Source organism: Chiloscyllium plagiosum, chromosome 37 (assembly GCF_004010195.1).
Source record: "Chiloscyllium plagiosum isolate BGI_BamShark_2017 chromosome 37, ASM401019v2, whole genome shotgun sequence".
Taxonomy (NCBI): Eukaryota; Metazoa; Chordata; class Chondrichthyes; order Orectolobiformes; family Hemiscylliidae; genus Chiloscyllium; species Chiloscyllium plagiosum.
Window position 1 is genome coordinate 18,025,892 of NC_057746.1, and position 16,380 is coordinate 18,042,271.

At 40.6% G+C, this 16,380-nt stretch overlaps 1 protein-coding gene across 2 annotated transcripts in view; it reads left to right on the forward strand.

The window, feature by feature from the left end:
* LOC122541328 (butyrophilin subfamily 3 member A1-like) overlaps positions 1-16,380 on the forward strand; it is a 109,338-nt gene that overhangs the window by 77,072 nt on the left and 15,886 nt on the right. For both annotated transcript variants that reach the window (XM_043677993.1, XM_043677994.1), the window contains exons 5-6: positions 3,676-3,795; positions 9,413-9,445. In XM_043677993.1, the coding sequence (XP_043533928.1) occupies positions 3,676-3,795; positions 9,413-9,445 (153 nt within the window). The remainder of the gene's footprint in view (positions 1-3,675; positions 3,796-9,412; positions 9,446-16,380) is intronic.

A 16,380-nucleotide genomic window follows, 5' to 3' on the forward strand; every position in this document is an offset into this window, starting at 1 on the left:
CAGCCGCTTTGAGGGCAGCGTGCGGTGCGGCTGAGAGTCTGGGCGTGCATAAAGGATCTCACAGGCAGAGCCCATCTCACCACCAGCCAAGCCATGTCTGACTGGAGCCCCGGCCTGTTTATGACCACTCTGAAAAGAATTAAGTACACAGTATCCTTGAGAAAAGGAACAGCTTTTAAAAAAACAGGACCAGTTTTGTGACACTTCTCCCCTTAAAGAAATGAACCATCAATGTCAAAAGATGGCTTGATTTTTAAAACACTTCAAAAACAATGTAGTTAGTAGTCTCAAATACTAACTATAGCCATGCAAACGTGCATAACCATATGCAAATTCAGGCCGTGACACACCCGCCACCAAACGCTTCCATATCCCATTCAAACCTCAATAACACATCAGCATTCACGCTTTCGCAACCTGCCACTTGCCAATTGTCAAAGTAAAGGCTGCAACAACAAGCTCCATCTAAACAGGTTGGCATTTTTATCCTTAAATTTTCCCAATTTCCACGTATCTCCGCATGTGACAGTAATAACTCTTTCAGGTCATTTCGATTTTCTTGTGGCAGGTAATTCAGTAATTTATCCCAATTTATGACAACGTCCTCATTGTCCAATTTGATGTAAGGAATGAGAATCCTCTGAACCCTGTTCTTCCTTCTGTGCTGTAATCATGAACCCCCTTCTCCTCTTGCTTTCCTTCCCTGTCAAAGTACCTTTTGAGCATAATCACATGACACACTCTGTGAGATTTTTTCCCACCTGGAGTCCTTATCAAGTAAATCACCTCACTCAATTTCCTCTCAATTTGATACAGTCCACTAAACCTTACTTTTAAAGGCTCACCTGTTACTGGAAGTAACACCAATACCTTATTCCCAATTGCAAAACTGTGAATTTGTGATTTCTTATCCACTCCCTGTTTCATTGCATGCTGGGATACTTTCGAATGCTGTCGAGCCAACTCCCCAGCTCCATTAAATCATTCTCTAAAATTTGACACACAGTCCAAATGGGTGATCTCTGAATTCTGACTTATTACTTTCTCCTTAATCAATTTTAACGATCCTCTTACTTCATGCCCAAAAATTAATTCCAAAGGACTGAATTCTGTCAATTTATTTGGTGCATTTCTGACCACAAAAAGTACAAACAGAACTCCCTTATCCTAATCATCTGGATAATCCTGACCATAAACCCTCAACATGGGCTTTAATGTTTGATGGCATCTCTCTAGTGCTCTTTGCGATTCTGGATGGTACACAGTAGATTTGAATTGCTTTATTCCCAAGTTATCCATAAACTCCTGAATAGTTTGATGTGAAGTTTGATCCTTGATCTGACTGGATCTCTCTTGGTAATCCATATTGAGTAAAACATTTAGTAATTCTTCTCCAACGTTTTAGCTGTGATGTTGCGTAATAGGATTGCCTCGGGAAGTCTAGTTGACACATCCATTATTGTTAACAAATACTTATTCCCACTTTTTGTTTGAGGTAAGGGACCTACGCAATCAATCAAGACTCTTGTGAAAGTTTTCTCAAATGCTGGAATAGATATTAAAGGTGCAGGTTTTATTCCTGCCTGTGGTTTTCCGATAACCTGACACACATGATACATCTGACAAAATTCAACTGCACCTTTGTGTAGTCCAGGCCAGTAAAAATGTCTTTGCATTTTAGCCGGTCTTTACCTCACTCCTAAATGACCTCCAAGTTCCAGTGGCCACTGCATTTGTTCAGCCACCTTTTCAAATAAGATGAAAGAGGCTTCCACATCCTTCTTATCAAATGTAGGCAATGCTTGAACATACTTCACCAGTTTCTCACTGGGCTCCTGACTACCAGAGGATTCCTCATCCTCACTAAGCCTACCTTCAGCCTTTATCTCCAGCCTTTTCAACTGACTTTCCTTTTTAATTGTCAGTTTTAATTTATCTTCGGCTTTTAATCGTAACTCAAACTTTCATTTCTACTGCCCTTTCCCTATCTTTCGCTTCTAACTCAAGCTGCTTCACTTGCAACTGAATTTTTGCCACCTCTATAGATTCTTATGGTTTCTCCAGCAAGTTTAGATGCTGTGCTGGGGATTTATCCACTTTTATGCATTGCAAGACATCCAGCACCTCCTCCTCTATAATATGGACATTTTTCAAGATGTCACCATCTATTTCCCCACACTGTATATCTTCCTTGTCCTTCTCCACCATGAACACATGCAAAATATTTGTTTTGTATCTCCCCCATCTCCTGTGGCTCCACACATAGGCTGCCTGGCTGATCATTGACAGGCCCTATTCTCTCCCTTATTTGTCTTTTTTCCTTAATGTATGAATATAATGCATTTGGATTCACCTTAATCCTATTTGCCAAAGCCACCTCTCCTGGTTTCCCTCTTAAGTATACTCTAACTGCCTTTATACTCTGCTAAGATGCCCTTGGAAAAGTGGTAATGAATCACCACAGTCCATTTGTTATAATTTCATTTACAATACTCTTCGGAAGGGAATTCCAGAATTTTGACCCAATGACAGTGAAGGAATAGTGATACATTTTCAAGTCAGGATGGTGAATGGCTTGCAGGCAAACTTGCAGGTGTTGGTGTTCCCATATATTGGAGTGAGTTGGAGTGGTGCTGTCTCAGGATTTTTGATAAATGGCTGCAGGCAAACTTGTAGATAGGATACCCTGCTGCTACTGAGCATCAGTGGTGGAGGGAGTGGATGCTTGTGGATGTGCTTCCAGTCAAGCAGGCTGTTTTGTTTTGGGGACTGTAGCTGGGGACACATTTGAGATCAGCACAGGATAGGGTAAATAGACAAAGTCTTTTCCCTGGGGTCGGGGAGTCCAGAACTAGAGGGCATAGGTTTAGGGGAAAGATATAAAAGAGACCTAAGGGGCAACTTGTTCACAGAGAGGGTGGTACTTGTATGAAATGAGCTGCCAGAGGATGAGGTGGAGGCTGGTACAATTGCAACATTTGAGAGGCATTTGGATGTGTATATAAATAGGAAGGATTTGGAGGGATATGGGCCGGGTGCTGGCAGGTGGGACTAGATTGGGTTGGGATATCTGGTCGGCATGGGCGGGTTGGACCGAAGGGCCTGTTTCCATGCTGTACATCTCTATGATTCTATGACTTTAAGTGCTAGAGAAGCTCCACAGATGCTGCCACTTCTGCTGAGTTGCTCTAGCACTTTCTATCTGTGTTTCAGATTTCCAGTGTCAGCATTATTTTGGTTTTATCTGACACATTTGAGATACCTTCCCAGACAGAGACGTTAGGAAGTGTAGCTTTGTTGATCCCACGAGTTCTGGAATACAAATATAACGATGGAGCTTCATTTATTTTTGTATTTGTGATTGGCAGTGTTAGAGTCCCTAGCCTGACACAGAGAGCAATAATAAGCATTAGTAGCAGGCAGGGGTTCCATTGTCAGTTGGGAATTTAACAAACTTCAGTGTTGACATTTTTGCATGTTCCAGACGACCCTATTGAGGTTAAATCAGGAGACTGCGAGAGGACAGTGGGTTTTTCATCTCATGAGCATTTAATAATTGTAAATATTGTGTAATAATAATTTCTATGGATAATTGTAAATATTGTGTAATAATAATTTCTATGGCACATGCTGCAGAAAATATATTTATGTAATGCACTGGTATTCACTTTACAGATGTGATCTTCCCTGATGTCCCTGACTGGCTGGCACCTTTACTCGTGACCATCCTTTGTGTAACTGTTGGCATTGCTGCTGTGGTTTACTGGAGTGTGAAAAACCATCGACACATTAAAGGTACAGTCTCCGTGTAGCACTGAGTAAAGACAATAAAGACACAAGCCTGGAAATCCATGGGGGATCTCTCAGTCTCCGTGAACAAATCTGTGGAATTTCAGAATCACAGCATAACACCAGGACAATGTGTATGGGAAAAGATTGGGTTTGTTTCAATGTTAATTGTTTGAGGAAGGGTGAAGTGTTTGTGAAGAGCTGGTCACATTGAAGAGGAGAACAGAGGAATAGTTGTGATTCCCAGACTCCAGCTGAACAGAAAACACTCCATTAATAATTCTTAAACAAATGCCAACTGTTGAAAATTGTGTTGTTATGTTCCCCACGTAAGTATGTGTAACATTGTGCTCAGCAAATGTGAAGCAAAAATAATCCAGAACTATACCAACTAGCATCATAAAACACAGAGCTGTGGATGCTATAAATCTGAAAAAAAACCCAAATTGTTGAAGAAGCTCAGCAAGTCTGGCAGCATCTGTGGAGAGAAAGCAGAGTTAATGTTTCAAGTTCAGTGATTTCTTCAGAACTAGTTATAAATTTGCCACAAGTCGGAACAAGTTTATGGTTCAGCTGTCAGAAAAGAAGTGCTGATGAAATTCAATAACTCTGACAGCTTCTGTGGGGAAAAAACACACAGTTAATGTTTCCAATGCAATGCGATCTTGTTTCAAACTTAATGGTGGTGAAAATGTGATGAGGTTTATGCTGTTTAAAAAATTGAGGCGATGGTGGAACAAAAGACAAGGTCAGAGAAAGGTTAGACTGAAAGCAAAAACACGAGAACAAAATAGAGACACTAGGTGAAAAATATCCTGAATGGAAGATAGAGTTCCTGAGCACATTGTTGGACTCAGTGTTCAGGGCAGGAAGCTGTCAAATGTCTAAATGGAAAATGAAGTGCTGTTCCTCCAGCTGTGTTGGGCTTCACTGAAAATTACATCAGGCCTCGGGCAGGAATGTCAGTGTGAGAAAATGATGATGTATTAAATGATACAGAAGCAGAATCTCGCTGTGTAAAGCAATCTGTGTGGAAGAGATTGGATCAAGAACACTCAATATAGTAGACAAAATTGAAAGAAGTTGAGGGGAACAACTGCTTCACCTGGAAGGAATGTTTGGGGCATGAGAAAGTAAGGAGGGAGGAGGCAAAAAGGTGATTGTGCAGCAACTTGTAGGAGAGAGATGAAGTATTGGGGGATGATAACAGAGTGAACCAGGGAGAGAACAAATCCTTTGGAAGACTGACAGGAGAGATATGGGGTAAATGTGTTTGGTGGCAGCATGATGTTGGAGCTGGTGGAAATTATGGATGACAATTTTTCAATTTCAGAAGCAGGTGGCATGGAACACGAGTACACGGTGAAACCTGTTATAATGTGAGGAGGGAGAGGAAGAGAAAAGAACAAAACTGTGAGAATTGGGTTCCGCACAGTGAAGGGCCCTGTCAGTGGCTGCTTAAGGTGGGAGTGAGGGGGTGTTGTAGTTGAGTAAGGAGGAAGAAATGTCAGAAGAACCAGAATGGAAGGTGTTACCATCAGTGCAGATGTCATGCAGACAGAGGAAACTAGGAGAATGGAATAGAGATCTTCCAGGAAGCAGGTTGCAAGGACATGTATTCAAGGTATTCAGTGGCCATGTGATATATATCATTAAAGAATATATCCCCAGGGATATGTCCAAAAAGATAAAGAAGGGAAGGGAAGAGATGGTCCGGGGAAAGATGAGAGAAAGGTTGAAATTGAAAGCAAAATTGAAGATTGTTTCCAGTGCTGGATAAGCCAAGAAATGGCAGCGGTGCAGTTATTGTAATACTGGAAAAAGGGTTCTGGGAGGTGGCCTGAAAAGGACTGGAGCAAAGAATGTTCCGCATTCTCCAGAAAAAGACAAGCCTTACTCAGAGCTTATATCTTTTCTGTTGTCATTTTAATTCATGACATCCCTGTTAGAGTTTTCCCTGTATTGAGGAAATATTGAAATAGATTCAAGCCAGAATGACCACACATCATCAACCTGCCTTGTCCCTTCTGGGCAGGACATTCCCAACACAAGCACTGACACAATGGAATACAGCGGGAAATGAGTTACTCCTCAACCAGGAATGCACAGTAGAAGCTGATAGTAAAAGGCAGAGTCACCATAGTATTAGTGGACCATAGAGCTGCTCTGTCACTGTGGTGGTTTAACCTGAGGGTCACCACAGCTCAGACAAGGAGTGAGGCTGCGAAGCTGAGACCTTCATGGTAACCTCAGCCTGTCCAGGAATTGAACTCACACTCTCAACATCACTCTTCATGACAAACCCCTTCAGTCTATCCCTTAGTATCACGAGGCAGAATCCATCAGAAAGCATCATTAAGGAAGAGATGTCATGTACAATTGAATGGATGAAAGACAACAAAAGCCAAGGGAAAACTCTCTGCTGGTTGAAGTCATACAAGACACAAAGGAAGATGGTTGTGATTGTTGGAGGTCAGTCACCTCCGCTCCAGGACATCACTGTGGAGATCCTCAGGGTAGTATCCTTGACCCAACAACTTTCAATTGGTTCATCAATGACTATTCCCATTCTGACCTTACGATGAAGGGATGTTCATTGTCAATGTTCAGCACCATTTGTGACTCCTCAGATGCTGAACCAGTCCATGTCACAAGACATGGACAATACCCAAGTTTGAGCTGATAAGTGGCAAGTAACATTTATACTTCACACTCTATGACCATCTCCAACAACTTCTTATAGTAGTTTATAAATCATGAAGGGTACAGATAAGGTGTAGTGTAGGGGAGTCCAAAATTAGTATAAGGTGAGAGATGAAAGACACAGAGGGTGGTGTGTGTATGGAACGAGCTGTCAGAGAAGGTGGTAAAGGTGAGTACCATTCCAAGATTTGAAAGACATTGTGACAGGTACATGAATAGGAAAGGATGAGGGGGACATGGGACAAATGCAGTTAAATGGGACTAGTTCAGTTTCAGAAACCTGGTCAGCATGGATGAGTTTGGCCAAAGGGTCGGTTTCTTTACTGTGTTCCTCTATAATTCATGGAGAAAACGTAACATTCGATGATATTACAAACACTGATTCCCCCACTATCACCACACTGGGATTTCCATTTATCAGAAATTGAACTGGACTAGACATGTAACAACGGTGACTACAAAAGCAGGCCAACAGATCGTCACTTCCTCCACATTATTTTCATCTAACGTCTTCTTGCCCACTCACTAATTCTGCCCATGATGGTGAATTTATTACCACCCCTTCAGAGATAATTAGAAATAGGTAATAAATGCAGGCCTGACCAGTGATAAGGATTTTCCATGAAAGAATAAAGACATACAAGCTTTGGTCATAAGCTCTGTGCTGTTCACAGTCTGGCAGTGGCTGTTTACCTCCCAAAACTCAGCTGCCCTCTGGTGTCAGTGTTAGATGTTGAAATGATATGCATCTGTTTAACTTTCAGAACTAAATTTACCACAAAAAGCATATTGCATTTGATTAACAAATAATTTAAAAAGGTTACTTTCACAGCACTCCTGCACAGCAGTGAATCCTGGACTGTGAATCAGCAGAGAGTGAGAGAACTCCTACCAGAAATTTCCCTGAAACATGCTCCAGATTTAATGAGAAGATTCTTAAACAAACATTATTGCCCTTCTTGAAGCTGATCGGATAAGACGAGCATTCCAGCAAAACTCTATCCAGTAAGATCAATTTAATGGCTGATCATTGTGTATGGATGGCTGAAAGCACTCTCCCCTTGCCAAATCCTGTTTCCTTTACTCTCAAATGGCCAACAATTCAGAGGAAACAAAATAAAAGCTTCAAAGACAACCTAAAACTCTCCTTGAGGTGTAAAAGCATTCAACCAAAAGACTAGGGTGAATTTCCTACCCATTGTTCAGAAGGACAATGACCTATCCATCAAAATACATATCTGCTTTGAGGCCTAATGTCTGAAAATTGAAGCTGAGTGGCACTCATGATCCTGCTGACTCAGTGAAATCCTGCCCTTTGTGCCCAAAGGTCAAAGGATCGGGAATCAGCATGTTCAGTTTCATCAAAACCATGGCAAGATCTTGTGACGCTGAATAGACATCAGCTTTGAAGTGAAGGATGGCCAATGGCAGGGAGCTGCCTCTAATATTTGTTGAGAAAAAAGTGAGGTCTGCAGATGCTGGAGATCAGAGCTGAAAACGTGTTGCTGGAAAAGCGCAGCAGGTCAGGCAGCATCCAGGGAACAGGAGAATCGACGTTTCGGGCATAAGCCCTTCTTCAGGAATCATGCTCCATTTTCAGCGCTAATATTTGTTGGCAATTCATCTATTTTGTTGCTTTTTCGCTTCTGAATGAGAAGGTGCATCATATAAAGTCTATGTGTCCAGTTTTAATTTGAATCTTTTGATATGGAACTTTTCCACACTTTTCAAAGGTAAGGATTTATTGAAGCAACTCATTTATCACAGCTTCCATTTCCTGATCCTTGTCTTCTCTTCTCCTTGTGACAGTGCTGCTCCTTTAACAAGGTTACGGAGCCCTTTTCTTTCCAAGAGTGGTGTAAAAGGCAGAGGTTCCGGTTTAGTTTTTAGCTGAGGACGTAGAGAAACAGCTGCAGTGTAGCTTCAGCTTCAGGTCCATGCTTCAGCAAATGATCCCTGGCTGATCCTCTCTCTCTCTCTCTCTCTCTGAATCCTCTATCCAGTAAGAATTTGTGTTTGAATTTACCTTTTTGCCAAGGATTGTGTTTATGAAATGTTGTAGGAAATTGGATCAGCTCTTTGTTAAGTTGACAGGGATATTGTGTCAGTCAGGTTTTCGAAACATTGTCATTTTAAATTCTGTTTTCTTTAGTTTGTGTTTTATTTGGTGATGTGTAAATAAATTTTGTTTTACTTGAAGCCACGTAGTTTGACCAGCTGCATCCTTCCTGGAATATCCATCTACTTAAAGCAACTAGAAAAGTTAGGGTTTGGGCTACCTTCTTAAAAAATGTCTTGAGGGAGTCTGGCCTGGTCAATAAAACCTTGCTCTTTTAAAAGTGTTTGGTGTTTAACAATTACTTTTGTAATTTCACCAAACAACACAAATTCCTTAACTATCTGTAATCTCCAGTGTCTTCTGTTTAACTCATCTGAATCTCGTCAGACTCCGGGTTCTGTTTATATGTTGTTACCTGGTGCCTCAATTTTATTTTAAGGAACATTACCCTCTAATGATTTTTTTCTGTAACATTTTTATTGCAGCTCATTTTGTTTGAATATTTTGAAAATATTTTAGCCCTAATGGCTCAGGTATGGTATTTTCATTTTATTTTGATCAGGATTTTCTTTTCCCCTATGGTTCTTCAAACCATTGGAGAAAAATTCTGTTGTTTTAATCTAATTTTCCATCTCCCACTTCACCCCCCTTATAACCAAACCAGTTGCACAGTAAAACACTACAATACATGAACTGCAACACAGTTTATTAATCAAATATCTAACGATGGTAAATTACATATTGGTAAGAACTGATTTTCATTGAAAAATGATCAGATTTATTCAAACTATTTTGGTGAGAAGATGTGATTAATTGCATTGTTATTCTGATACTTACAATAATATTTTTGTCTCTTTGCAGAACTGGAACTTCATAAAACTTTCATAGAATGTGGTAAGATTTAATATTAAAATGTACACAAACCATAAAGAATGTGGGTTTCAGAATAATTGCAAACATGACCAAACATTTTTACCTTTTTATGATCCATTGTGCAAATATTTTGATAATGTGACTCATACAGCATGAGACCTTTTGATTTCAAATACTCACTCAGGCCGACTTTATTTTGACCCAAAATGTACAAGAAAAAAAACTGATTGTCCAGTTGAATATTCTTTATACCTAAGGAGGTTAGTTTATATTTACCTATATTCGGATTGAAATTAGACATAGATTTAACATAATCACAGAAAAGAATGACAGATTTAGAGATTGAGAAGGAAAGTAAGAAGTGTAATGAAAACAACTGTGCTATTACAGTAATTCCAGAAAATAAATGCTTCAGCTATATTAGCGTTGTAAAGCTCTGAGAATAGTACAGGCATGGAGTGCCCTCCCTGCAACAGTAGTAGATTTGCCAATTTGAAGGGCATTTAAATGCTCATTGGATAAATATATGGATGATAATGGAATAGTGTCGGTTGGATGGGCTTCAAATCGGTTTCACAGGTCAGCACAACATCGAGGGCCGAGGGGCCTGTACTGCGCTGGAATGTCCTGTTCTCACATATTTCCAGTAAGTCGTTTCTAACGTGATTGAGGTAATGCATAATCCTATGTGTGATATTTGATATACTGTGTTTAATCACAACAAAATAAATCACAGAAAACAATCTGAATTCTATGCACTTTAAAGTTTGTTTTTAAGGGATCTTTGACAAAATTATTATCAAACAAAGTCTGAAATATAATTATTCACAGTTAGGTCTATATCAAATTTATTTTCAATTGATACATTGAAAATTATATGGATTTCAGCAAAACCTTTGACCAGGTCCCATGTGGGAGAGTGGTAAAGAAAGTAAAAATGTATGGGATCCAGGCAAACGTGACCCAATGGATTCCAAATTAGCAGAGTTGGAGGAGACAAGGAACCATGGTAGAAGGTTGTTTCTGTGATTGGAGGGGAGTGTCCCATGGTGTACAACTGGGTCAGTGTTGGGCCCCTTATTGTCTGTGATTTATGTAAGTGATATAGATGAGAATGTGGCAGGGGATGATAAGAAAACTTATGGATGACACAAAAATAGGCCACAGAAACAGAACTTGCAGGAAAAGGTCTAGCAGGATCTGGAGAGAGAAATCAGAGTTAACGCAGGTCAAGTGAACTTTCCTCAGAGTTCTAAGGAAGGGTCACTCAACCCAAAACATTAACTCCGATTTTTTTTCTACTGATGCTGCCAGACTTGCTGCACTTTTCCAGCAAGTTCTGGTTTTGGTTCTGATTTACAGCATAGAGTCATAGAGAACAAAATGCACAACCTCTTATCATTCCCCACTAAGGACCCCTGCCACCTACACCCCCCCCCCCATGCCAAGGTCTTGCCAGGGCTAAATCATTACCCAAAGTTAAAAGTGAAACTAAAACTTTCACTCAGTTAAGGGCAACTCCACTAAGCTTTAAAAAGTAGATTGCAGAACTCCCTCACAAAACTGGGACACCCAATAATTTACCATGCCAGATGACAAACAATCAAAAATCAACAGAAGTCCATCAGGGGACAAATCCATTCACTCTAGAGCCAGGCTTCAAAATTAATTTTAAAAGAAATCACCATGGCTACTGGAATACTTACAACTACTAACTTCAAGATGCACCTACTGGTTATTAACTCAAAAAACAAATCCAAGTTCATCCCAAATATCATTAAAAATTATACATACAAATCCCACAGTTTACATCACACTAAATTATCTTTGGTCCACCCCACATAACCAAACTAGTTTGTAATCTCTTTGTACACATCCAGTTACTTTTATTTTCTTCATTAACCACTCTTTGAAGGATAAATGAATCATTATCCAAAATCAGCAGCTAATTTATATTATTGATATAATGATTTAGATGGGAACATAAGAGGTAGAGTTAATAAGTTTGCAAATGACACCAAAATTGGAGGTGTAGTGGTCAGCGAAAAAGGTTACCTCAGATTACAACAGGATCTTGATCAGATGGGCCAATGGGCTGAGGAGTGGCTGATGGAGTTTAATTTCGATAAATGCAAGGTGCTGCATTTTGAAAAACAAATCAGAGCAGGACTTATGCACTTAATAGGGACCTGGGGACTATTGCTCAACAACGAAACCTTGGAGTACAGGTTCATAATTCCTTGAAAGTGGAGTCGCAGGTCGATAGGATAGTGAAGAAGGTGTTTGGTATGCTTTCCTTTATTGGTCAGAGCATTGAGTACAGAAGTTGGGATGTCATGTTCTGGCTGTACAGGACATTGGTTAGGCCACTTTTGGAATATTGTTTGCAATTCTGGTCTCCTTCCTATCGGAAAGATGTTGTGAAACTTGAGAGGGTTCAGAAAAGATTTACAAGGATGTTGCCAGGGTTGGAGGATTTGAGCTACAGGGAGAGGTTGAATAGGCTGGGGCTGTTTTCCCTGGAGAGTCAGAGGTTGAGGGGTGACCTGACAGAGATTTATAAAATCATGAGGATAGGATAAATAGACAAGGTATTTTCCATGGGGACGGGGAGTCCAGAACTAGAGGGTATAGGTTTAGGGTGAGAGATGAAAATATAAAAGGGACCTCAGGGGCAGCTTTTTCACACAGAGGGTGGTGCGTGTATGGAATAGGCTGCCAGAGGAAGTGGTGAAGGTTAGTACAGTTACAGCATTTAAAAAGCATCTGGATGGGGATATGAAACGGAACGGTTAGAGGGATGTGGGCCCAGTGCTGGCAAATGGGACTGATTAGTTTAGGATATCTGGTCAGCATGAACAAGTGGGACCGAAGGATCTGTTTCCGTGCTGTACGTCTCTATGACTCTCTGACGATATGATGTGCTCCAGTGTCTCATAATATCTTTACTAGCTTACTTCCATGATTAAAGGAATAATGAAATACTTCTCCCTTTGCAAGAAAATACTTGGAACCTTCAGTGATCTGATTCTCTTTATCAATCCTCAGGTAAGAATTTACTTGCCTGTCCTGAATCTTCTCTCCACCCCTCGGAGGCTGAGGGGACATGCTTCACCTGTACCACTGCTGCATCTTTTAAACCCTATTTCCTTTCCTGATAAATTCTTTTCTGGAGATTCTTCAGATGTTTCCATTACTGCAGCAGGTCTCCCAATTAACTTGCTGCAAAAGCTTTCAAAAAGCCCAGTCTAACTACGACACCCTGCATATATCATATAGAACAGCCGTCTTTAGTATAAATGTGAGCAGGTATCCCAGTCTATCATGTAGGGATCAGCAGTTTCTGTTTATATTACAGAGAACACCAATTCCTTTGTATATTAGAGAGATTAGCAGTTTTTAGAAGATATTTTATTTACATCACTTTTATATCCTAGCTTTTCTACTTTAATATTTTGGGAACCAAAGTTGCACCTTAAAATGAACATTTCATCCTCAAATTTTCTTTTCCTTCAATTTCCATATTGATTCCCATATGACCATTTCTTCACATGGAACTGCGTGTTTGAGATATCATAGGTATCAGCCAGATCTAATATTTCTTGACTTTTTGATATTTGTAGGTGTTTGATATTTGAGGATGCTCTGTAATATTAAAGTACAAACATCTTTTAGCCATGTTAAACATACAAAAAAGAAATAAGAGCAGATGACTCACATATTTGTTAGAGTTGTTTGATGAAGTGACCAGGAAGGCTGATGAGAGCTGGGTGGCAGACATAGCCTATATGGATTTCATTATGGCTTGATAAGGTTCCATATGGTAGGCTGCTCTGGAAGGTTAAATTGCATGCAATCCAGGGGAACTGTCAAATTGGATGCAAAATTAGTTTGATGATAGGAAGCAGACTTGTTGCACTGGAGGCCTGTGACTACTGGAGTGCTTCAGGGGTCGGTGCTGGGCCCATTGCAGTTTGTTAACGATATGAATGATTTAGATGAGGATGTGCAAGGCATGATTAGTAAGTTTGTAGATGACACTAGACTAGGCGGTTTTGTGAACAGTGAGGAAGGTTATTAGACATTAGAGCAGGATTTTGATCATCTGGGGATGTGGGCCAGAGTTTCAATAGGATATGTATGAGGTCTTGCACTTTGGAAAGTCAAATTAAGGTAGGATTTCATGGTGAATGATAGGGCCTCAAGGAGCGTAGTGGAACAGAAGGACCTTGGAGTTCAGGTACAGGGTTATCTGAAAGTGGAGTCACAGGTAGACAGGGCAGTGAAGAAGGCTTTTGGCACACTGGCCTTCATCAGGCAAGGCATTGAGTATCGAAGTGGGAAAGTTATGTTGCAGTTGTACAGAACGTTGGTGAGGCCGCATTTGGAGTATTGTGTTCAGTTTTAGTCACCTTGCTATTGGAAGGATGTTATTAAACTGGAAAGAGTGCAGAAGAAATTTTCAAGCATGTTGCCAGGACTCAAAGGACTGGCTGATAGGGAGAGGTTGGAAAACTACAACTTTATTCTTTAGAGACTAGAAGACTGAGGGGGGATCTTATAGAAGTGTATAAGATCATGAGAGGCATGGATAGGGTGAATGCACTCAGTCTTTTACCCAGGGTTGGGGAATTGAGGACAAGAGAGCATCCGTTTAAGTTAAGAGGGGAAAGAATAAAAGGGAACCTGAGGGGCAACTTTTTTATGCAGAAGGTGGTGTGCATATGGAATGAGCTGCCAGCATAAGTCATTGAGGCGGTACATTAACAACATTTAAAAGGCATTTGGACAAGTACATGGATAGGAAAGGGTTAGAAGGATATGGCCCGATTGCAGGGAAATGGGGTTAGTGTGGATTTTGGTCGGCATGGAGCAGTTTTGGCCAAAAGGCCTATCTCCACCTTATAGGACTCTCTGACTCAGCTATTCAAGCTTGCTCCACCATTCAGTAAGAACGTGGTTGCTCTGATTTCAACATCAACTCTACATTCCAGCATATCCAAGAATCTTCCATGCCCTTAACAATCAAATATCTGTCTAACTCTGTCTTAACTTTACCTGAATGCTCATTGAAAAAAGGTAGATGAGTTAACGGCACAAATTATTGGGAATGAATATGATTTAGTAGCCATTATTGAGACATGGTTACAGGATGGTCATGACGAGGAGTTAAATATCCAGGGGTACCAGCCTATTCGGAAGGGCATACAGGAAGGTAAGGAAGGTGGTGTAGCTCTGATATTCAAGGACGACATCAGGGCGGTGATGAGAGATGATATTGGTTCTCTGGAGAATAAGGTTGAATCTACTTGGGCGAAAATTAGAAATTCTACAAAGAGAAAATCACTGAAAGGCATAGTCTATAGGCCACCAAATAATAATATCACATTGGGGCGGACAATAAGCAAAAATATAATGAATGCCAATAAAAAAGTACAACAATTATCATGGGGAGTTTACCTACATGCCGATTGGTCAAACCAGCTCAGTCAGGATAGCCATGAGGAGGAGTTCATTGAGTGTATCCGTGATAGTATCCTTGAAGAGTATATAATGGGACTGACGAGGGAGCAAGCTGTCCTAGATCTGGTCCTGTGTAATGAGACAGGAACAATTAATGATGTCATGGTCAGGGATCCTCTTGGAAGGAGCGATCACAGTCTGGTCGAACTTTGAATACAGATGGAAAGTGTGAAGATAAAATCCAATACCAGGGTCCTGTGCTTAAACAAAGGAGACTACAAGAGGATGAGGGAGGAGTTGGCTAAAGTAGACTGGAAGCAAACATTTTATGGTGGGACAGTTGAAGGACAGTGGAGAACTTTCAAAGCAAATTTTCAAAGTGCTCAGCAAAAGTACGCCCCAGTGAAAAAGAAGTTCTGTACGAAAAGGGGTAATCTGTCATGGGTATCTAAGGAAATAAGGGAGGCCATCCAATTAAAAGAGAAGGCATACAAAGTGGCCAAAAACAGTGGGGAACTAGAAGATCAGTCTTCACAGTGAAGGACATGAATAACATGCCAGTAATTGACAAGGAGATGAAGGTAGGTGAGGACCTGGAAACAATCATTATCACAGAAGAGGTCGTGTTGGGCAAGCTCATGGAGCTCAGGATAGACAAGTCTCCTGGCCCTGATGGAATGCATCCCAGGATACAAAAGGAGGTGGCAGGAGAAATAACAAATACACTTGTGGTAATTTTCCAAAATTCGCCTGACTCTGGAGCAGTTCCAGCCGATTGGAAAACAGCAAATATAATGCCACTATTTAAAAAAGGAGGAAGACAGAAGATGGGGTATTATAGACTGGTTAGTTTAACTTTTGTAGTGGGGCAGATGCTTGAATCTATTAGCAAGGGAGAAATAGCAAGGCATCTCGATAGAAATTGTCCCATTGGGTAAACACAACATGGGTCATGAAAAGCAGGTCATGCTTAACTAATCTACTGGAATTCTATGAAGACATTGCAAGCACAATGGACAATGGGGACCCAGTAGATGTGGTGTATCTAAATTTCCAAAAGACATTTGACAAGGTGCCGCACAAAAGGCTGCTGCATAAGATAATGATGCAAAGTGCTACAGGCAATGGATTAGCACGGATAGAGGATTTGTTAAATAACAGGAAGCAAAGAGTGGGGATGATTAGGGCTTTTCTGGTTGGCGATCAGTGACTAATGTTGTGCCTCAGGGATCAGTGTTGACTCTGTAGTTATTCACAATTTATCTAGATGATTTGGAGTTGGGGACCACGTGTAGTGTGTCAAAATGTGTGGATGACACTAAGATGAGTGGCAGAGCAAACTCAGCAGAGAACTGTGAAACTTTGCAAAGGGACATACGTAGTTTAAATGAGTAAAGACATTTGAGGAAAGATATTCTGGCTATTGAGGGAGTGCAGCATAGGTTCAGAGGTCAATTCCTGGAATGGCAGGATTACCTTACACTGAAAGACTG